Source organism: Eupeodes corollae, chromosome 1 (assembly GCF_945859685.1).
Source record: "Eupeodes corollae chromosome 1, idEupCoro1.1, whole genome shotgun sequence".
Classification (NCBI taxonomy): domain Eukaryota; kingdom Metazoa; phylum Arthropoda; class Insecta; order Diptera; family Syrphidae; genus Eupeodes; species Eupeodes corollae.
Genome location: NC_079147.1, coordinates 298028492 through 298051272, shown reverse-complemented (window position 1 = coordinate 298051272; position 22781 = coordinate 298028492). Strand labels below are relative to the sequence as shown.

The 22781-nt window shown below is 38.4% G+C and overlaps 3 protein-coding genes and 1 long non-coding RNA gene across 5 annotated transcripts; all 4 read right to left on the bottom strand.

Annotated features, from left to right (window-relative positions):
• Positions 1 to 1278: 1278 nt before the first annotated feature.
• LOC129941232 (late cornified envelope-like proline-rich protein 1) lies at positions 1279 to 1990 on the bottom strand. Its single transcript, XM_056049819.1, has 2 exons — positions 1852 to 1990; positions 1279 to 1774 (listed from the first exon to the last, which is right to left on the bottom strand). Exons 1-2 carry the CDS (start codon positions 1927 to 1929, stop codon positions 1379 to 1381), a joined length of 474 nt encoding a protein of 157 aa, XP_055905794.1. The 5' UTR covers positions 1930 to 1990; the 3' UTR covers positions 1279 to 1378.
• A 10398-nt stretch (positions 1991 to 12388) lies between these two features.
• On the bottom strand, positions 12389 to 13453 carry LOC129941227 (uncharacterized). Of its 2 annotated transcripts, none has more exons than XM_056049813.1 (2): positions 13315 to 13453; positions 12389 to 13243 (listed from the first exon to the last, which is right to left on the bottom strand). In XM_056049813.1, the coding sequence occupies exons 1-2, from the start codon at positions 13387 to 13389 to the stop codon at positions 12473 to 12475; spliced, it is 846 nt and encodes a 281-aa protein (XP_055905788.1). In that variant the 5' UTR covers positions 13390 to 13453; the 3' UTR covers positions 12389 to 12472. The 2 variants fall into 2 exon arrangements, with proteins under 2 accessions (XP_055905788.1, XP_055905787.1); XM_056049812.1 differs by having other exon boundaries at positions 12389 to 13249; positions 13315 to 13445.
• Positions 13454 to 19415: 5962 nt separating this feature from the next.
• On the bottom strand, positions 19416 to 19987 carry LOC129941234 (uncharacterized). Its single transcript, XR_008780831.1, has 2 exons — positions 19825 to 19987; positions 19416 to 19755 (listed from the first exon to the last, which is right to left on the bottom strand). It is a non-coding gene; the product is annotated as an uncharacterized LOC129941234 (long non-coding RNA).
• A 1196-nt stretch (positions 19988 to 21183) lies between these two features.
• On the bottom strand, positions 21184 to 22029 carry LOC129951742 (probable chitinase 10). The gene has a single exon (XM_056064054.1). The coding sequence runs from the start codon at positions 22027 to 22029 to the stop codon at positions 21184 to 21186; it is 846 nt and encodes a 281-aa protein (XP_055920029.1).
• Positions 22030 to 22781: the final 752 nt, after the last annotated feature.

Below are 22781 nucleotides of genomic sequence, written 5' to 3'. Positions count from 1 at the left end.
ATTACGCAAATCCTGGAAAAAAAACCCAAGAACAACAAATCGACATCCACCATCTTTTTATCTTCAGCATCTACAAGGACGAGCTGTAAAAAGCCATGTCTAGTTTTGGCATCCCTGCCAAACTCTTCCGTTTGGTTGGAAACAACTTAACAGAAGCTTTCGATGTCAAAAACCGTTTAAGACAAGGTGATGCGCTCTCATGCGATTTTTTTTAACATCGTACTTGAAAAAATAGTGCAGAGCTTACATGTCAACACTAGGGGCACTAATTTTGAAAAGTCAGTCCAATTACTGGCATATGCTGATGACATTGACATAATCGGAAGAACTCAGAGTGATGTCAATGGAGCTTTTGTGAGTATTGAGGCAGAAACCTAATGAGGGCAAAACAAAGTGCATGCTGTCCTCAAGAAATCGCCTACATCACCGACGTCTTGGTCAAAACGTCAGCATCGAAAGACGTAATTTTAAGGTAGCCAAGGACTTCGTCACCTAGTCTCCGCGGGAAACAACACCAGCGCTGAGATCAAACCAAGAATAACTCTTGCTAACCGTTGTTTCTTTGGCCTAAGAAACCAATTGAGTGGTAAAGTCTTCTCTCGAGGGACCAAATTGTCGCTATATAAGACCCTTATCATTCCCTTCCTGCAATACTGTGCTGAAGCATGACAAAAGCAGATGAAAGCACCTTGGGTTTCTGAATGTGATCTACGGTCCTGTATGCATCGAAATCGATTGGAGGAGAAGATGGAACGACGAGCTCTACGGGCTGTACAGCGACGTAGACTTAGCCAGAAGGGTAAAAGTCCAACGACAAAGATGGCTGAGTCACGTAGAGCGCATGAAAACCAATGCTCCGACCTGGAAAGTCTTCGAATCCACACCCACAGGGCAGCGCAGTAGAGGAAGACCGCGGATCAGGTGGCGCGCACAAGTGGAAGGTGACCTCACCCAACTTGGAGCGCGAAACTGGAGACATCCAGCTAGGGACCGAGCTAGACGGAGAAGTTTGTTGGGTGAGGCCCTAGTTCACACAGGACTGTAGCGCCACTTTAAGTAAGTAAGTAAGTAAGTATTAACATATTTTCAAATTCTCAAACATTTTTAAAACTAAACACAAACCATTCATTTTACATTCTAAGTTTTATTTGTTTTTTTTCTTACCTTGATGAATGTCAAAATAAGTTATGACATATTTCGATTTACGCTGACTTCTTACTTCTGTGCGGGCTTTGTGCAGCGATTGATTTATGTTTCATAATCAAAATGCAATTAACCTTGATTTGTTTTGCTTTATTTTGTCTTCTTTAGTTAGTTCAAAAATGAACTAACCCTTTTCTAACCTGCCAGAAATCATGAAATTACGCTTTGTAAGTATTTAGGGACACTTTGGAGGCGGTGGGCATTTTTTTGGTGCTGGGCATTTAACTGGTGGCGGACATGTAGGAGGTATACATGTTACAACCGGACATGTAGGTGGAGCTTGAGTCGCTGGGCATTCACAAGTTGCTGGAGTTGATGGGGTTACACCGCATGGTGGCGGTGTTGGTATCTCACAGTCTGTATTATCGACCTCAACACATTTTGATGTTGAAACACACTTTTTGGATGCTGGATCAAAGAATTTCGAACAAGACTTCTTTTCGCTTACACCTTTCGAGCACAAATAGTAGTCGGAGCAGGAGCCAGGAACTAAAAGTTTTTCACCATCTTTCTGATTTTCACACACGTGCTTAGCGTACAAAGTATTGTCTACACATTGTGGTTTTTCTGTCTATCCATGCATAATCATAAAACAAACACGATAAAAATTAACTTTCAAACTGCAGCAAAATAAGGCAAAATACTTACTGTGGGTTCCTTTAGTTTGGCAGCACAGGTCAATCCAATAAGGACACCAAAGAAAAGCACAAAAATTCCATGTGACATGTTGATGAAATGCACAATTTTTAAATGTCTAAAAATGTAAGCAGCTGGTTTTATAGTCAAAATGTGAAAGATAGCTCGTCATAATCTAAGAAAGTTTTGCGATAAATTTATGGGTCTTATCATATAGAACTTTCCCAAACATTTGAAAGTTTATTATTTTGAATAATCACAGGAAATTATCAATCTAACAATTAATTGATCTTTTTTTAATTATAATAAATTAAATCTTTCTATAATTTGTCGTTTGTTTTATCTATGGGTTTATAAGTGGTCCACAATCAGGATTGCCAAATGTAATGGTTAACCCGAGGTTCTTATAATTAAAAAAATTAAGTTAAAAATTAAGCTTAAGTCTGTTAGAGGAACTATCCGCCAAGCATATCAGTTTTACCATAATTTATCTCTGAGGAGATTCAATTATAACAACTATTCTCTATTTTAGCTCCGATCTCCTATAATCTGACAAAATTTAGCTTGTAAAAAATGACACCGAGCAATTTAACTCTTTGTGAAATGAGAAATTTTATCCAGAATAGGGTAAAATCTATCGAACCGAAAGAGAACTCATGGTTCGATTTTGAGCTGCAAAAAGGTTATTGGGTTCAGAGATGTTAGTTTCTTATAAAGCCAACGATCTAGAATGACCTGCAATCGTCATTTTCGACGAACCACATTTTTTGCATGATCAGAAATTATGGCAAAAAATACTACATTGTCCCAAAGGTAGAACAAAATTCTGGTCATATGTACAAAACGTACGAAACACCACGTCTTCCTCGGTTCCAACGCTAGTCCACAATGACAGTCCCTATATATAAGCTCGATTGATAAAGCCAATTTGCTTGCGGCACAGATTGCTGTTTATGTTCAAATGGTAGACATGTGCATTCAAGAGGACACAATCGTCCAAAGGTTTTTATTAAAAACCCCTCTGTCTATCAACTCCTACTCTCACCTTACCGTGGTGAACATCGAGTACCTAGTACCTCAACTGGAGATTGGGTTCTAACCCCACTGGAAATCTGTTGTTTCAAATAAGGCACCTCTCCTTATTCAGACAGCAGCAGACGAATTCTCGAGATAGAATCAACGGTGGCGTCTACAGTTCCAGTAAAGTTGAACTACTTAGTGAACACCTTAGACTGCTTCTACGACTTATTCGGAGCCCAGGCCCATAAGGAGCGGTTTATCTGGCTCCCCGTCCTTGGAGTTATACAAAGGAGACAGCGTCTATTTTGGGTGTGGATTTGATGTTGGAACTAGACTCAGGCAAAAAGTCTTGAGTTTCAACAGTGTAAGCAATCTCAGCATAATGTGCCCGATACATTACAAAGGAGACCCTTTTAATAGCGCCAACTAAAGAGGCATCAGTCTCCTTAACATTGCTTATAAGATCCTTTATGCCGTATTATGTGAACGTCTGAAGCTGTTCATAAACAACCTGATAGGTCCTTATCAGTGTGACTTCAGACCAGGAAAGTCCACTATCGACCAAATATTCACTCTACGGCAGATCTTGGAAAAGAACAGGAGGTTCAAATCGATGCTCACCATCTCTTTATCGATTTTAAAGCCGCGTATGACAGCATTTATAGGGAAGAGCTCTACCGAGCATATCTAGTTTTGTCATCCCTGTCAAACTTATCCGTTTGTGCAGAATGACGATGGAGAATGCAAGCTGCTCTATCAAGGTCAGAAAAGATCTTACCGATGCATTTGATGTCAAAAAAGGTTTTAGACAAGACGATGCACTGTCATGCGACTCCTTCAACATCGTTCTGGAAAGAATAGTGCAAAACTCAACCGCCAACACTAGAGGCACAATCTTCCAAAGGTCCATCCAGATGATATTGACATAATTGGAAGATCAAAGCGTGATGTCAGTGGAGCGTTTTTGAGCATTGCAACGGTAGCGAAGAAGATGGGTTTAGTGGTCAATGAGGGCAAGACCAAGTATATGCTGTCATCAAAAAAGGACACTGAACGACGACGTCTTGGACAAAACGTCACCATGGACAGCTATAACTTTGAGGTAGTTAAGGACTTTGCCTACCTAGACACCGCAATGAATGCAGACAACGACACCAGCGCTGAAATCAAACGAAGAATAACTCTTGCAAATCCCTGCTTCTTTGGACTTAGAAGGCAATTGAGAAGTAAAGTCCTCTCTCTAGCATGTAAAATCACTATCTATAAGACACTCATCATCCTGGTTTTTATTCATGGCACTGAGGCCCAGACCCTCTTAAAGAAAGCTGAGAACGTCTTAGGATTCTTCGAGAGAAAAATTCTTCGGGTGAATGAATGGAGGAAAAGATATTACTACGAACTGTAAGGGCTTAGATGGCTGAGTCATGCAGAGCGAATGGACGTCAGTGCTCCAGCCCGGAAGGGCTTCGAATCCAATCCCGGGGGAACGTCACAGTAGAGGAAGACCGCGACTCAGGTGAAGACCTCAACCAACTCGGCGTGCGAAACTGGAGACAGCTAGCTATGGACCGTGCTGGCTGGAGACGTATGTTGGTTGAGGCCCAGGTCCACCCCGGAGTGTATCGCCACCTTAAGTAAGTTAGTTAGTAACAGATTTCTGTTAATTCGACGCTACCGAAAACTGTCATGAGTACTGCTGTTCTTGAGAGCGTAAACGATTCTTTGGGAAAAATCTTGTTTCGCACTCGTGCAGTTGCAAGAGTACTATTGTTCTGAAGAGGTGTTCTTCATCGCTGGCAAAACCACTACGTAAACTTTTCCTTTTTTCCTACTCTACAGGTCTCTTTCCGATCGGATGCAAAAAAGCATTTGCCCAGCCTGTCCCTAAAAAAGCCGAATCCTCCTCGCTCTCAAACTATCGTCCAATAGCACTCACGTCCCTTCTTTTCAAGGTCATGGAAACGCTGATTATCATCAGCTTAAGCAATATTTCGAAGAACAGAAGTTCTGACGGACAGTATGGCTTTCGTAGCAATAGGTCCACTGGTGATCTCATGGTTCATCTCACAGAACAGTAGAAAAAATCCTTACATCGCTTTAAAAAAAAGTAAGATATTTTAAAAGCATTTGTTAGAGTTTGGTACCAAGCTCTTTTATAAAAAATGCGTGCTTTTGGTATCGATGAATCTCTTCGTTGGATTAGAAATCACCTTCACCTTCCTGCTGGTTGTCGCTAAAAATGTTACTGAATGTTGACAACAAATTTTTTAAAAGATAAAATTAGTTTAAAACCTATATGTCAAGGTTTTGAAAAGATATTTAAGTCGAAAATCAATTTTTACCAACTTTTATTAATGTTTTTGTTCAGGTTTTTATTTTTTGTAAAAAACCTGTCATCGATTGTTGAAAACAATATTTTTTATAAGTTTAAACAAGTTGGAAACCATAATCTAAAATTTTTAAAAATATATTTGAGTCGAAAATCAAGTTTTAATAACTTTTGTTTAGGTTTTAAGTTTTCTGTAGGTTAAGTTGGAGTGGCTGTCCAGACGCACGTACACCTCTAGGGTCTATTGTGATACCACTAATGAGGTTACTCATGGGAGATTAATGAACTTCAACAAACCATTTTGTATTTTTAATGAAGTTAGAGAGACATTTTTTGTCAATCGTTGCCAGTTCACTGGTATTATCGAAGAAGGGATTACCGAGAAAGTTATCCCTTCTTATGGAGAGTGCTGGACATGTACATAGAAGGTGTTGGACTGTTTCCTCTTCCTATTCGCCCATGTAGCTTTTACAGAAGTCATTTGTTTAGACCCCTAGCCTCAGAGCATGTCTTCCTCTGAGGAAGTGTCCTGTTATTACTCCAATTGTAGAGCTTATACTTTGTCTGCACAAGGATATCAAGGCTTTTGACCGTTTTAAGTCTATGCTTGGCTTATTTGCTTGGTTGCTAGGCAGTTGGTACTCTGTGATTATCTAGAATTTGTTGATTCTAGAACATATTGTTTTAGAAGATATTTGCATGTAGCAAGTGGTGTTCCTATGTTATGTTTTTGTCTAACTTTAGGCAGAAGTGTTCCGTTTTTGGCGACCTTATCGGCTTTGCAATTTTCCGGAATGTCTATTTGGCCCGGCACCCAAATTAGGCGAATATTAAACTGTTCCGTCATCTCATTCAGAGATGATCGGCAATCGTGGATTACTTGAGAGTTTGTGGAGACAGACGCGAGAGATTTAAGAGCGGCTTGGCTGTCCGAGAATATTCGTATATCGTTTCAAGATATAACGTTTTCTTTAAGCCAGGATAATTCCTCTTTAATGGCCATTACTTTTGCCTGGAATACACTACATTGATCTTGAAGGGATGGACACATGGAAGCTTTTACCGAATACCATTTTTGGGGTGGTATAGTCTAAGCGATCTGGGATAGATCTGGGATAGTAGTATGCCCAGTATTGTTAATGTTCCATTGAGAGGTGGCTCTTATCCTCATACATGAGTTGGCTGCCACCATTTTGGAGAAGATTTCAAGAGGTGTTAGGTTTAAAAGCACTTCCAGTGCTGCGGTCGGACTTTGATGAGCTTATTTAGATTTACCATCTTGTCCAGTGCGGTCCACCATACGGCAACTCCATAAATGTGTATCGATCTGATTTCCGAAGTGTATAGATAGTGGGTTATTTTTGGGGAGAAGTAGCCTTTTTTGAGAGGTATAAAAGCAGGAATGAGGTTCGAAAGTTTTATGAACAGGTGAAACGAAATTCACAGGTACATAAACCTAGAACCGAAGGCTGCAAAGACGAAAGTGGAAACATCATAGTGGAACCGCAGTCAATGCTGAGGATATGGAAGGACCACTTCTGCAGCCTGTATAACGGCGACGAAGAACTGAATCCCGCTGTCAGGCAGGATGACCCATTCGATATAGACGACGAAAGCCAGCAATCCCGTCCTCCCGACTAAGACGAAGTAAAGATTGCCATATCTAAATTGAAGTCTAATAAAGCCGCTGGAGCAGATGACTTGAATGCCGAGCTCTTTAAAGCAGCTGGAGATAAGTTGGTTAGGAGCATGCACCAACTTATCTGTAAGATATGGTCGCAAGAAAACATGCCCGATGAATGGAACCTCAGTATTGTTTGCCGGATCCTGAAAAAAGGAGACCCTCTAAATTGCACCAACTATAGAGGAATAAGTCTACTTAACATCGCCTATAAAATCTTCTCTGCCATAATATGTGAACGTCTAAAGCCCATCGTCAACAACCTGATAGGTCCTTATCAGTGTGGTTTTAGACCAGGAAAGTCCACAGTTGATCAAATATTCACATTACGGCAGATCCTGGAAAAAACTCAAGAGCACCAAATCGACACCCACCATCTTTTCATCGATTTCAAGGCCGCATATGACAGCATCTACAGGGACGAGCTGTATAGAGCCATGTCTAGTTTTGGCATCCCTGCCAAACTCGTCCGTTTGTGCAGGATGACCATGGAGAATTCACGCTGCTCCATAAAGGTTGGAAACACCTTAACAGAACCTTTTGATGTCAAAAAAGGTTTTTAGACAAGGTGATGAGCTCTCATGCAATTTTTTTTTAAACTCGTTCTTGTAAAAATAGTGCAGGGCTCACACGTCAACACTAGAGGCACTATCTTTCAAAAGTCTGTCCAATTACTGGCATATGCTGATGACATTGACATAATCGGAAGAACTCAGCGTGATGTCAATGGGGCTTTTGTGAATACCTATTGAGGCAGAGGCGGCAAATATGGGTTTAACGGTTAATGAGGGCAAAACAAAGTACATGCTGTAGTCTAGAAAGGACATACAACACCGACGTTTTGGTCAAAACGTCTCAATCGACAGACGTACCTTTGAGGTAGTCAAGGACTTCGTCTACCTAGGCTCCGCTGTAAACGCAGAAAACAACACCAGCGCTGAGATCAAACGCAGAATAACTCTTGCTAACCGCTGTTTCTTTGGACTAAGAGAGCAATTGAGTGGTAATGTCCTCTCTCGAGGGACCAAAGTGTTGCAATATAAGACCCTTATCATCCCCGTCCTGCTATACGGTGCAGAAGCATGGACCATGACAAAAGCGGATGAAAGCACCTTGGGTCGCTTCGAGAGAAAAGTTCTTCGTGTGATCTACGGTCCCGTATGCATCGAAGGCGATTGGAGGAGAAGATGGAACGACGAACTGTACGGGCTGTACAGCGACGTAGACTTAGCAAGAAGAGTAAAAGTCCAACGACTTAGATGGCTGGGTCACGTAGAACGCATGGAAACCAATGCTCCGGCCCGGAAAGTCTTCGAATCCGCACCCACAGGACAGCGCAGTAGAGGAAGACCGCGGATCAGGTGGCGCGCACAAGTGGAAGGTGACCTCACCCAACTTGGAGCGCGAATCTGGAGACATCTAGCTAGGGACCGAGCTAGATGGAGAAGTTTGTTGGGTGAGGCCCTAGTTCATACAGGACTGTAGCGCCACCTTAAGTAAGTAAGTAAGCCTTTTTTACTCCTTCATCAATATTTGCGGTCCAATTTAGTTTTCTTTTTTCGTTTTTACTTTATATTTGTGCATCAGTTTAACAAACTTTGCATTAATGGAAAATTGACCAATTTTTTACGTTTATGGACGTGCAAAGGGATGATCGCAAATCATCTCTGCAGTGATGCGTTTGTGAATTGAGACATACATAAGTATAAAAAGTTTCATTAAAAGAAAATTTGAACCCAAGCTTAAATAAATTATTTTTACTGTAAAACAAACTTTTTACTTGAAAATATTCAATGGTTTGGAATGACAAGTTACTTGCTTTTTAAGCAAAGTTTTCAAAATCTGATCCGTTCATTTGCAATAACTTCAATGTGACGTTGGGATAATTCATATTTTTTAGTATTCTTAAATGAAATTTGAATAGGAATCTCGAAGTTTCTTAAATGCTTTTCGATCACGCTATGAACCGAATCGGCATCTTACAAGCACGAATGACTCGGCTCACAATATTTTTCACTATTTTATCAATTTCTCGATGGTCATGCAAAAATTGTACTATTGCCGTCGAATTCAAACTATTTCTATTTTGCAGTTCGCAAGAATCGCTCCATAACGTTAAGATCTCGAGGCTACGATGATCAGCCATTACTTTTGACAACAGAACGCTCACTCAGTGTTTCGTTCTAAATAGCACAATATTATGTAATTTTTTTGCAGCCAGGGACAATTTTTTTTTCACCCGAAGTCAAACTCCAAACATTTTAATGAATGTCGCACCTGCGTTCATGTGAAATATTTTGTGTGCATACATTAAATCATGTGGCAGGACGTGTTGGTTTCAAAGTTCTTCCTTCTTTTTGAACACCTTTGTTGATTGTAAATGGTAAACCTTGTTCACTGAGTTTTTTCATACATTTTGTTTCTAGAACGACGGGTTGCGTTTCTCGTTTCCCTGTAGGTGTTTGTGATTCGCTGCAAGCTGTTAAATAAAGGTTATTGTTACAATAATTTAATGTAAACTTTGATATAGACTTTAAAAATAATTACAAGATGAACTGTAGTCGGATTTTAAGCTTCACTTATGTACCATTAGGTTCGAATGAGGTGTTGGAGTTTTAATGATATGGCCTGCCTTCTGATAGAACGATCTGAGGGCAGAGTGCTCATTTTTATTCGGAGAAAAGGTTGGATCAATATCTTCGTCATCATTTGAACAGTTGAAAATTATTTAAATTGAGTTTTAAGTCATAATACTTACGCAATAAGTTCAGTTGATAATTCCGGCGGAGATGACTCACCCGAACCGAACGACATCCTAAAGTTGACTGAAGTTTCTCTGTTATGTACACGTCCTCAACATATCCTCATAGCACATACGACAATGATTTACCGTAACTTAAAAGAAATTGGCGTGTGTGCAGGACTTTTAACACATACGACAATTAAAAAACCCAAACGCATTCGACCTTGCACATACGACAAAATGAATATAATTATCTCTGTAACTAAGGTAGATATTAAAACCCGTGAATCAGCATTGGAAAGATTATTTTTTATTTGTTAAAACTGCATCAAAATCTGAAAATCGCATTTTTTCAGATACGACAATAATTTTCTCAAGCGACGTGATGTCCCCTAGGGTTCCGGTTTGTCTGCGACTTTCTTCCTTATATTCATAAATGATCTTTTGTCTGTCATTTTCAATCCATTAAACTGCTTCGTCGACGACAGTACCCTCAGCTTTTCATATTCGTTTCTAGATTCATATCCATATCCTTCGGATGTGGAACTTCAACGGCAGCGTATGATAAGCTTATTAAATTCTGATCTTGACAGCATTGTCCGTGTAGAATTTAAGGCTTCGAAAACTCAATGCTGTCTCCTGTCGTTATAGCGTAGCACCTCCCCCCCGATGCCGCTATCTATGAGTGGAATTTGCATTTCGGAAATTAATCAACTGTCAGTACTCTTTGTGCGTATCACAGAATGACACTTGATCTTATAGAATGCTGTCAGGTCCTTAGGATTTCTCCGACGAACAGTGCAAAAAATTTTTCAACCCTTCAAATATGTCCTTCATACGTCCAAAATTTGAATATAACTTGTATATTTGGGAAGGTGCCCCTAAGAAAAGTTTAAATCTCTTGGAAAGAATTCAAAAAAGGACTTTAAAAATGATAGGTGATAGAACTATAATCGAAACATTAACATCGCCAGAATACTGCCGCAATGTTTCATGCCTTTCGTTGTTCTATCAATATTTTTACAGATCGTCGCTGTATAAATCTTTCTGACTTCGAAACCGATTGATACGACTTACCTGAGTTTCTCAATCTTTTTGCGTTATTCTTTTTCCAGTACTTTGGATTTGTTTTGCGCTTTGGTGTTTGTTGAGATGAAACTTCTGTGACTAGACATTCACCTCGATCTTCCTTCCGATCTTCAGCTCTGTCCTGACTTCGATCTTTAGCTACCCCTTCGCCTACCTCATTATTTCTTATGCTTGAGTGAAAAGTGCTGATGCTAGCGTTGGGTCTTGTTATTCGAGTCATCGAAGTTGGGGTCAGCATCAATATCGTCATCTGAAAAATCGCCAGATTCACTGGAGGACGCAGCTCGAGAAGTGGACGCAACAGGTGGGCTTTCGATCGGGATTGATATAAAGGCTCAACTATAATAGGCATAAGCTAGCATATGCGCGCATAAGTAAACGTGCGAATACACTCAATACGAGTGAACATAATGGAGTCGCTCGCCGCATAAGTAAATTCTGACATGTAGATACGTGAGCAAAATTGCATTATGGCTATGCAGTAATTTCGCAACCTTAAGTGAATTTTCGTTGGGTTTTTGACATAAGCTTATGTTTACTTATGCCTATTATAGTTGGGCCTTAAGACTTCAGTTAATTATTTTAAAATGCAATCCCAACAAATTAAGACACACATACGTCTTGAAGACACGGTGGGTTCATTTACATTAGGAACGGTAAAATTGGCATGAGTAAGAAAAGTGTCATTGCAAAAACACATTATTTTTTTAATTTATCGGGAAAAGTGACACATTTTGTTTAAAAACAAAAAAAATTATACCTAAAACTGTACTTACTTTATCGTGAAAACTGGTTCAGCACAAGTTAGTTCTTTTTTCAATAAAATTAAACCATAAATCCCGAGCACAACACGATTATATTACACTTTTCCACATACAAAACACGTGCGGTCATCGCGAACAACTGAGATAAACTAAATTCTGGCTATATTAATCATAAACAAACAATGAAAAGGAAACATGTGACAATTGGAACAAACTCCATCTAGCGGACTTGTAAAGTGATACAGTTATGCCAGTTTGACAGAAAGATAGAGAATTTTTTTTTGTTGATTTTCTTAAACAGCGACGAAATAATGTTCTGTTAAATTAGCAACTGCACTTTCAGGAATGCTCATTAGCCTACCCTCGAGCTCAATTTCAGACGTACTGTCATTCCCACATCGAGAATGTGGAATGTTTTGTTCAGAACTTTAAGACCAATGTGCACCGGTATCTCCTCTTAAATCCCCCATTTTCCTAACGCTAGCACTTTTTTTAAAAATATGAACATACAAAGGATACTAATAACCCCTTAACTGCCTGTAAATTATAAAAAAAACATGTATCAGTCCACAGCCATCACCCAAAAATATGAAATTTAAGCTAGAGCCGCGAAACAATCGTCTACAATGCTTTGCTTTTTTTAGCTTGACTTTTGGAGTTTGTAAGTTTTGGAGAGTTGTTTGGAAACTTTAGCTCCAGCTGCATACCACAAAAGATATTCTCAATTAATTGGATAATCAATTATCAACTGATAAATTATCGAAGTTTGTAATTTGAAAACTTCAAGGATTAAGAAATTAAGGCACTACACTTTTCGTTGGTACTTTTTAATTTTCTAGATATTCATGTTCTCGAGCATTCTCAATTATCAAAACTCTTGCTAATTGATTATTTAAATGTAAGATTTTCATAATAATCAGCTATTTACTTTTAATCTTCAAATTCCGATTTAATATTTTATTTATGTTTTGTATGAAACATCCAAAATTTATAACGATTGGACCTGTTTAAAGCACCAATTTTGTTTCGGACGGGCAGTGAACATTGCTCTTCAAATCACAGGCACCAACTTTTGGATCGAAGTAATAGTTACTTCCACAGAACTTGCGATAAGAATGTCCTCCAATACAATAATAGTAATCGCGGCAGCTTGATGGAGCAATCAACTTAGTTCCATCGGCCTTGTTTTTACAGACGAATGAACCGTACAAATCGTTGGGATTGAACCAATTGCCACATGGACCTCCTGAGGGTGGTGGACATGGTGGTTTCGGCGTAGGGACGGTTGGAGGTTCTACTGGAGGTTGTACTGGAGGTTGTACTGGAGGTTGTACTGGAGGTTGTACTGGAGGTTCTACTGGATATCCTGGACAAGTTGGAGGTGCTGGACATTCAGTTGGTGGTGGACATGAGGGAGGTTTTGGGCAAGCAATTGGTGGTGGACATGACGGAGGAGCTGGACATGTTGGTGGAGGTGTTGGAGCTGGGCATTCACAAGGAGTTGAAGGTGTTGGTGGTGCTGGCGTTGGTGGTTTTCCAGAGCATGGTGGTGGTGTGGGTATAATACAGTCTGTATTATCAACCTCGACACATGTCGATTGAGATACACATTTTTGAGTCTTTGGATCAAAGAATTTCGGACAAGTCTTCTTCTTGCTCAATCCGTTCGAGCATTCGTAGTATTCTGAACATTTTCCAGGGACCAAAATCTTTACTCCATCTTTTTGATGTTCACACGCATATTTGGCGTACAAAGTGTTGTCAACACATTGCTTCTTCTGTTCCTGGACAAATAGTTAAAATAAGATAATCTAAAGCTTTTATGATCAAAATAATAAAACAAACTTACAGGTTCTTTTGGTTTGGCAGAATTGGCTAGTCCAAAAAGGACAATTAATAATATCACTTGCATCCGTAGTGACATTTCGTTGAGAAGTAACTTGATGTTAACAAAAAAAAACAAAAACTCCAGCTTTATATAGTAAAACAATCTCTGCTAATGTAAAACGCTAACATACCCCTTGCTAACATAGCTCTTATCTAATATTCTTTGAGTGATAAATACAAAGTAACCTAAATTTGCTGAAGTAAATCAATGTCAAAATGAATTATCTATTAATCAGAAATTCGAAGATCAAATTCTTTGAATTATTTTGTATTTTTATAAACTTTGTCAAGTCGTATGATTTCATGTTTAGATTGTTTTTTATTTTTAAGTTTTTGAAATTTGTTTTTAATTAGAAAACGACAGGAAACAATAACACAAATAGGAAATGAAGATAAGTTGGAAAACATCCACATGTGTGAAGAAATGTCTGCTTAAATGCCAAATGATTAGGTAGTACCCGTGGTATGGTTATGGCGTTCAATCTCTGCCTGTGACATCTAAAGTTTGTTTTTCATGGGTACTGCTTCTTGCAAGGAATTGACAAATTCTCCAAGAGTAATTCTTGCCATAAAAGTGCTTTCTCAAGTTTGCCGTTTGGATTCGGCTTAAAACTGTAGGTCCCCTCCATTCCTGACAACAGTACTAGCACGGAGGAATTGTTAAGTGTTGTAAGTCACAAGGCCCTAGTTCTCAACAGACTGTTGCACGACCTAATTTATTTTACTTTTGACAGATGATAACAACAATAATTCATTTCTGGTGATCTGTCAATTAAGTCTTGAAAAACTTTAGTGATGCTATTATTATTTAAGAAAGTGATGCGCAAAAGTTCTTACCATTTTATATATAAATAATTGCAAATATGTCGTCATTAAAATGCAACTAATATTTTCGGCTATTTACAAATATATTTGACATTTTTCGTTAAGTTAATAACTTTGGACCAGTTGACAAATTTCTAAAAACTTCCACATGACTATGGTTCAAATAAATTACTCAGCATTTTTTTATTTATCTTCCACCATTTATCAAATAATAAAAATAAGTGTACCAGGAGGTCTTTTTTAAGGCCATTTATGGAAACGTCATTTACGTCAAACATAATGACATTCATTTCATGACGTTCTTAATGTTAACCTAAAATGAAATCTGCTGTTGAAATATAGTAGGTGTTTATATTTCAAGATTTAAAAATGAACTTGTAAAATAAGTTTAGGTAGGTATCTTCAAAACTTTTACTCAATCGACAAAATGGTTTGGGTTGTGAAGGCGATGACAGATAAATGGACGAATTCGACTTCTCTACCATCACGTATGATTAAATCTCTTTTCGAAATTTTTAAGGAATGCAACACTTGTCATATTCGTAGTTCCCTACGTCAAAATATTGATGTTGTCATTCCCAAAAATCCATTCTCTGGAACAAAGCAAGGAAAATATATCGGCATCGCGTGGGTGCAGAGACGTTAAAGAAAATTGGGCACTGATCTAGGTTATATTCGGTTTCTAGTCAAGTCATTGTGATTGGCTACTTGCAACCACAAAATGAGTTCGAATTTCTTTTCCGACGTAGTGCAAAAATTTCGGTTACAAAGTTAAGCACTATTCGACCAACGAATGAACGAATGACATTTCTTTCACATGGGAGTTTATATCCGGCTCCCCATCCTTGGAGTTATACTTAGGATCTGGCCCTCCAGGTTGAGGGCTGTGCCGTCGGGTTGACTTCCTGGCCACGTAGAAGCTTTCATAGTTGCGAAGCACCAACAAGCCTCGGATACGGATGGATTTACTGTTGACAACCAACGCAAAATAATTAAGGACAACCCTTAACAGACCACATGCGGGCGAAAAATAAGCGGAGGCCCTAGACTTCTGTAAAGCAGATATCACCGCCATCCAGGAAATACGATGGGATGGGCCGCGCAAAAAGAGGACGAAAAACTGCGATATTTACTATGGTGACTGCTACCACGAAAACCAACAGCGCTTATTTGGATGCGGATTCGTCATTGGAGCCGGACTAAGGCAAGAAGTCTTGAGCTATAGGTGCATCAATGAGCGCCTCATGACCATACGCATCAAGGCTAAATTCGGCAACATTACCCTGATATGCGCGCACGCCCTCACAAAACAGAAAGACGACAACACCAAACATATATTCTTCGAGCTCCTAGACAAAACATATGAGCAGTGCCCTAGCTACGATATTAAAATAGTCCTGGGCGATTTTAATTCGAAGATAGGAAGGGAAGACATCTTTGGTGGAATAATCGGGAAGAACAGCCTACACGACAACACTTCCGACAACGGATTAAGGCTCATAGTTTTTGCTGCGGGGCGAAACGTCATGGAAGTCAGTAGGTGTTTTCCACACCTCAACATCCACAAAGTAACTTGGACTTCTCAAGATCAATCTACCGTCAACCAGATTGACCATATTGCGATCAACGCCAGACACGCTTCCAGCATAATGGATGTACGAACTTTCCGAGGAGCTAGCATCGACTCGGACCACTACCTCGTTGTAGCCAAGGTAGCACTTCGGATTTCCAGACCCAAGGCAAATCAGGGAGGTGCTGGGAGAAGGTACAATGTCGAACGGCTACAATCGTCAGAGATAGCCAAATCCCTGCTGCTCATGAACTCTATGAGCAGAAGAGGCGAGAGGAACGCCGACTTCTCAGAAGAAAAAAGAGAGGGCATGAGAAGCATGCAGTCAAATATGTTGAGAGGTTTAAAAGCAGGAATGAAGTTCGAAAGTTTAATGAACTGGTGAAACGAAATTCACAGGTACATAGACCTAGAACCGAAGGCTGCAAAGACGAAAGTGGAAACATCATAGTGGACATCCAGTCAATGCTGAGGATATAGAAGGACCACTTCTAAAAACTGTATAAAGGCGACGACGAACTAAATTCCAATCAACATAGACGACGAAAGCCAACAATCCCGTCCTCCAGACTTAGACGAAGTAAAGATTGCCATATTTAAGCTGAAGTCTAATAAAGCCGCTGGAGTGGATGTTCTGAATGCCGAGCTCTGTAAAGCAGCTGGAGATAAGTTGTTTAGGAGCATGCACCAACTTATCTGTAAGATATGGTCGGTAGAAAGCATGCCCGATGAATGGAAAGACAGTATTGTTTGCCCGATCCTGTAAAAAGGAGACCATCTAAACTGCACCAACTATAGAGGCATCAGTCTACTTAACATCGCCTATAAAATATTTTCTGCCGTAATATGTGAACGTCTAAAGCCCATCGTCAACAACCTGGTAGGTCTTTATTAGTGTGGTTTTAGACCAAGAAAGTCCATAGTTGATCAAATATTCACATTACGGCAGATCCTGGAAAAAACCCAAGAACACCAAATCGACACCCACCATCATATGACAACATCTACAGGGACGAGTTGTATATAGCTATGTCTAGTTTTGGCATCACTGCCAAACTCGTCCGTTTGTGCAGGATGACCATATAGAATCCACGCTGCTCCATAAAGGTTGAAAACAACTTAACAGAACCTTTCGATGTCAAAAAAGGATTTATACAAGGTGATGCGCTGTCATGTGATTTTTTCAACATCGTGCTTGAAAGAATAGCGCAGAGCTCACACGTCAACACTAGAGGCACTATCTTATAAAAGTCTGTCCAATTACTGGCATATGCTGATTACGTTGACATAATCGGAAGAACTCAGCGTGATGTCAATGAGGCTTTTGTGAGTATCAAATCAGAGGCGACAAAAATTTGTTTAACGGTTAATGAGGGCAAAACAAAGTGCCTGCCGTCGTCAAGAAAGGACATACAACACCGACTTCTTGGTCAAAACGTCACCATCGACAGACGTAACTTTGAGGTAGTCAAAGACTTCGACTACCTAGGCTCCGCTGTAAACAACACCAGCGCTGAGATCAAACGCAGAATAACTCTTGCTAACCGCTGTTTCTTTGGCCTAAGAAAGCAATTGAGTTATAAAGTCCTCTCTCGAGGGACCAAAGTGTTACTATATAAGACCCTTATCATGCTATACGGTGCAGAAGCATGGAATATAACAAAAGCGGATGAAAGTTCTCAATGGGATCTACGGTCCCGTATGCATCGAAGGGGAGTGGAGTAGAAAATGGAACGACGAGCTCTACGGGCTGTACAGCGACGTAGACTTAGCCAGAAGGGTAAAAGTCCAACGACTAAGATGGCTGGGTCACGTAGAGCGCATGGAATGCTCCGGCCGGAAAGTCTTCGAATCCACACCCACAGGACAGCGCAGTAGAGGAAGACCGCTGATCAGGTGGCGCGTACAAGTGGAAGGTGACCTAACCCAACTTGGAGCGCGAAACTGGAGACATCTAGAAACAAATGGTAAGTGGCTAATACAAATTTGTAACAGGTACTTCGGCAACATTTTTGGCCAAACAATAATTAATAGCCAGATCCACCGTAAATTCCATACATAAAAAGAGGCACAATATAACAGCTACGGCGACTTAGACTTATTGTGGCCCTGGAAAAAGAAAAACTTTGAGGACATCCGAACTTCCAGATGTAGAAAAAAGGCTGTATAAATAGTTCTTTGAGCAACGTGGAAAGAATCTGCCTGTGAGTGGACTGATATTGAAACAAAAAGCTATTTCTATACTGAACAAAATAAATTGTAACAGATATGGTTTTGTTGCTAGCGATAGGTGCCTAAAAAAATTTAAAAAAAGTTATGGAGTTGGATATCTGAAAATATCCGGAGAGAAGCTATCTTCTCAACCAGAACTGTTCTGCCCTTTTAAACGAGTTTTTCAAGAGTAAAAGATAAAGATAAAGAGATAAAGAGTATGGATCTCAAACCACATCAAATATATAACGCTGATGAGTCAGGTTTCTATTAGATGCTTCTTCCTGGAAAAACAGAGTTTCGTGGGCTGAGAAGACTGTTCCGAAAAACAAAGGATTTAAAAATGTGTGCTTGCCTGTAACATTCCAAATCAGCTTAGATGACAGGAGCTATCTTTAAAGACTGTTTTCATAATTTAATTGTTCCAGAAGTTCACAATTTTCTTAGAAATAATGATTTTCCACTTAAAGCTCTTTTTGCTTTGGATTACGCTCCTAGTCACCCTCCGGAAAATCAGCTTCAAACGTCAGAGGGCTGCATAACAGTAATCTATATGCCACTAAATGTTACTCCACTCATTCAACCGATGGACCAAAACGTAATCCGACTGACAAAACTTTTTTATAAAAAAATTAATATTTTTTCAATTATTGCAGCTGAAAAAGGAAGGTAGTGAAATGATAACAAATATGCAAGAAATATACAAAACGTTTAATTTTCTTATGTTGCTTTAGTAAATATTTGCGAAGCGGTAAAAGAAATTACGATCAAGGATGGGGTGTTCAATTTACGATCGGGTTGGGATACCTTAGATGGTGCGGTCATTGCAAAGTGTTGGAAAAATATTTTTGAATCTAACGAACATTTTGATGAGGAAGATGATATTCCCCTTAGTGTTCTTAGGTAACAGGACATCAAAAATATTTCTGAAGACGTTATTAATCTACTCAATCATCTAAACGAAGGCAAACGGCTTACACCTGGTTTCATAGGCGATTGGAACGAAGATAGAGTCTTGTCGGATATTGAAAAAGCCGAAAACGAAAAAGAAGATGTATATGTGATGTTAACACTGAACATGGCTGGTTTTTATTACTTCACTATATCGAGCGTCTACTGTATATAGTTTTGAAGTGCCATTTCACTTTTACAAATCCAGTTGAATTTTGACAACGTAATGACTGAATTACGGAATCTTGTTGAAAATGCGTCTGCGATGAAACTGACATTTCTGCGACGACATTTTTTAAGCGATATGTGTTTTTTGTATGAATCCTTGTTGTTATAAATACCTCAATAAAGCAATATTTCAAAATTTGAAAAAATGTTAACTATCTTAACTGATGAACCAGTGGGTGGCTTCTTTGGTTCGTATTTTGTTAGCGTGAGTCGACCCGATCAATTGAAAAACAAGATAGGTTGTTCCATATGAGCCCGGCATTCATCATAATAAATAATAAAAGTTTTGACAGTTGTTTATATTTATTCTGTTCTTCTTTTTAAGTTCAAATCAAAAGAAATTATTGATGGAAAGTTCTTTATATTTAAAATTTACGTTTCCTTTTCCACAAGTTCTTATTCACATGCATTTATATCTGGATTGAAAAAACGATTTCCACAATTCTTCAAGTATGTAAATCCTCCAATACAATAAAAGTAATCATGGGGTCTCTGGGGCCTGAATAACAAGGTTCCATCAGGCTTATTTCTGCATACTAATGAACCGTACAAGTCGTTTTCATCAAAATAACTTCCACAAGGATGATATAAAGGTTCGCCACATCTGGATTCTTTTACCTGCAGATATTTAAAAAATATATGACCATAGGTTATTTCTTAATAATTACAGTATTGTTACAAGCTTACATCTCCAATAATACTGGCAGCACTGGCTAGTCCAATAAGAACAACAAATAATAACACAAACATTTGGATTGACATTTTGAATGACATCTAATGGAAAATGTTGCCAGACCTCAGTTTATATAAGAATGCTGGAAGTTATCATAACTTAAAAATAGCTTGTAATTCTTTTGTTGTATCATCAAAAAAACAAAAGTTGATTAAATACAATTTGGTTTATCGATTGGTTGGGGGTTTGCAATTAATTTACCTCACAAAGATTCATGTTTCTTTATCTGCTTCCATAACATTTAGGTTGCTGATCACATGTTGATGAATTTCTTATCACTGGTGTTCAATTTATTGTTCTTAGAATGTTTTGAACATCACTATATAATTGGAATTTGTATTGACTTCAATTAAATATATTTATTTCCGAATAGATAAATTGAAATCATTCAATGGGTGAAAGACAATTATGGCGGGATGTCAGAAATCTGAGCTTAATCTAATGGCGGTTCCTTTGGGCAAAATAAACTAATTTATTCTTGATCTAGATCTGTCAAAACACAAATTTTTGCATTCCATGATTAATAAATAATAAATTGATACATTTTTGATTTAAGATCAAATATGCAGATGTGAATTGTTCGCCACGTCCACGTCTCTTTATACTGATACTAACACAATTTTTAAAAAATGTCTAGCTAGGAATTTGACAGTTCTAATGCAATGCCAACAAAAATTCAATCATGTTCCATACGGCACGAAACGGTGTTTTCTTTTGTCAAAAAATACTGCTTCACACAATTGAAGTCAGATTAAAGTTTATAAGTCACTTTATCGTACTTAGATTTACAACGCTGAATCTCACTTGACTTAATATTTTTATGACACCAAGCTTCTGGAGAATAGTTATTCAATTTTCACACATGATATGATCTCCAAAATTTTCTTGACAGCTTTTTCCATTTCCATAATGTCATGTTTTCTATGCAAGCAAGTTGCTTGTTCATCCACAGGAAGTCAACAGAAAATATTTTAGATAATCGATGGAAACTCTCCTGTCAAACAGATAGAAAATTAAACTCTGGACTTTGTAAAGACCAAGTCATAATTTTGACCCAAAACTTAATTTGTTCTATGGTTTTAGGGAATTAAGAGAAACATCGACTTCTGTTTTGGCCCCAAGAAACTTTGTTTACACCTCAGAAGCTTATTCCGTTCATAAAGAAAGCTGTTTAAAGGATTCGAATAAATAGTAACACTGACTCGTATGTGCTTCATTGTACTTGTATCCATTATACCAATAATAATAAAACAACTTTTTCTTGCATCAACTTAACACTTTATTTTAAAATACCAAAGTCAAAACCTGCTATTTCATACTCCTTTGGTATAACTCATTCGAACTGTATCATTTCTACTTGCAGCATATTTATCGCCATCTGTCATTTTCTTGACATCATCTTCATCCAAATTTCCACTATCCTCATTGGATTCGGTGGATACTGATTTTACTCGAACATTTCCTTCAAAACATTCTGAAACATCCGGATCAATACATGTCCTGCTAATCGGATAAAAATGTTTGTCTCCACACGACTTCTCATAAGCTTTATGACCAAGACAATCAAAATACTTCGAACAATTACCAGGAACTGGAAACTTTTCACCATCAAACATTCCCTTACAAACGGTTTCAATAAGTTTCGGTTTTCGAGTTGTTGTTAAATGAACTTTCTCCTTTATCACACAGCTTGATAGCTCGGATGGAATGCATTTTTGAGAATATGAATCGAAATCCATTGACATGCCACATGTCATCAGATTAGGATGACTGCTGATACAGGAATAGTATTCACTACAATTGGTTCGAGAAGGCACCAAAGATCCAATAGCCTTGCCCAAGCAAATGTATTTTGGAATTTCCTCAATTTCTGGATTTTCTGATGTTGGCTTGATTTCAGAATTGTTATTACTCGATACCGATAATAATTGTTCTTGGACACAGTTTGATTTCGAAGCCTCGGTGCAGTTCTTGGTTTCGGCATCAAAGAATAAACCTTCCTGGCAATTTATCAAAGTAGCTTTCCCATGTTTACATCCATAGAATTGGCTGCACTCACCAAATACCGGCAGAAGAACATCGTTTTGTTGGTCAATGCATGGAGCAGTTTCTGGGATAATCGGTACGGATATGGAGGCTGCTTTTGTGCTAGAGTTCATTAAACAAAAACTTATGCCAACGAATAAACCTAGACAAGTCTTAGAAGATCCCATCATTTAAAAAAAGAATCACAAAATCTTTATCGAAATTATGAGTAATTGCTTTTAGAATATCACGTCTGCTTTCTATGAAGTCTTGAACTTAATATTTTAAACATGATTCAGTGTTATTTTTGTCATAGAGATTTTTATAGAATGTCAGAACTTATAGAAACAACACAAAATCGGAATGTTTACAGAAAGCAAAAGAATTTACTCAAGGCCGTAGTTGCCCTGTATACAAAGTATCTTAAGATCAAAGGCGCTAGTGAATCAGTATGTTCAAAATTAAGCACATAAGAAGACCAAAAAACGTCAGAATGAGTCAACTTACTTTACATTATTGAGCCGGTGATACATTTTCTCCAGTTTTGGTAACAATAGCTTCAAAAGATAGATTTTTGAGTAAGGGCGCTTAACGTCTCCGAAACTGCCCTTTTTATAATTTTTGTTGAACATATGTTAAACATAAAGTAAAAGAAAGAGTGACTTATAGATAAAAACCACAACTGATAAAGCTTACAAGAAAAAAGAAGCTACGGTCATGTTTTTGATCGATGATAAGTAGTAAGTGGTAAGGCACAAGGTGATCTTGTAACAAGAACTAGTGATGAGGCCTTGAGGGGAAGATAAGTCTTTAAAAAAACATTGGGTTTAAGGTTATTATTTCAAGGCAAATCGATTAATTTAAAGTATTTATACTTTTTTTAGTA

Bases quoted from the DNA above. Each gene is read 5' to 3' on its own strand.
- LOC129941232 (XM_056049819.1), bottom strand. From the start codon at position 1,929: ATGTCACATGGAATTTTTGTGCTTTTCTTTGGTGTCCTTATTGGATTG. The intron at 1,775-1,851 runs GTAAGTATTTTG...ATGCATGGATAG, and splicing joins CCAAACTAAAGGAACCCACA to ACAGAAAAACCACAATGTGT.
- LOC129941227 (XM_056049812.1), bottom strand. From the start codon at position 13,389: ATGTCACTACGGATGCAAGTGATATTATTAATTGTCCTTTTTGGACTA. The intron at 13,250-13,314 runs GTAAGTTTGTTT...CTATTTGTCCAG, and splicing joins CTGCCAAACCAAAAGAACCT to GAACAGAAGAAGCAATGTGT.
- LOC129951742 (XM_056064054.1), bottom strand. From the start codon at position 22,029: ATGAACTCTAGCACAAAAGCAGCCTCCATATCCGTACCGATTATCCCA.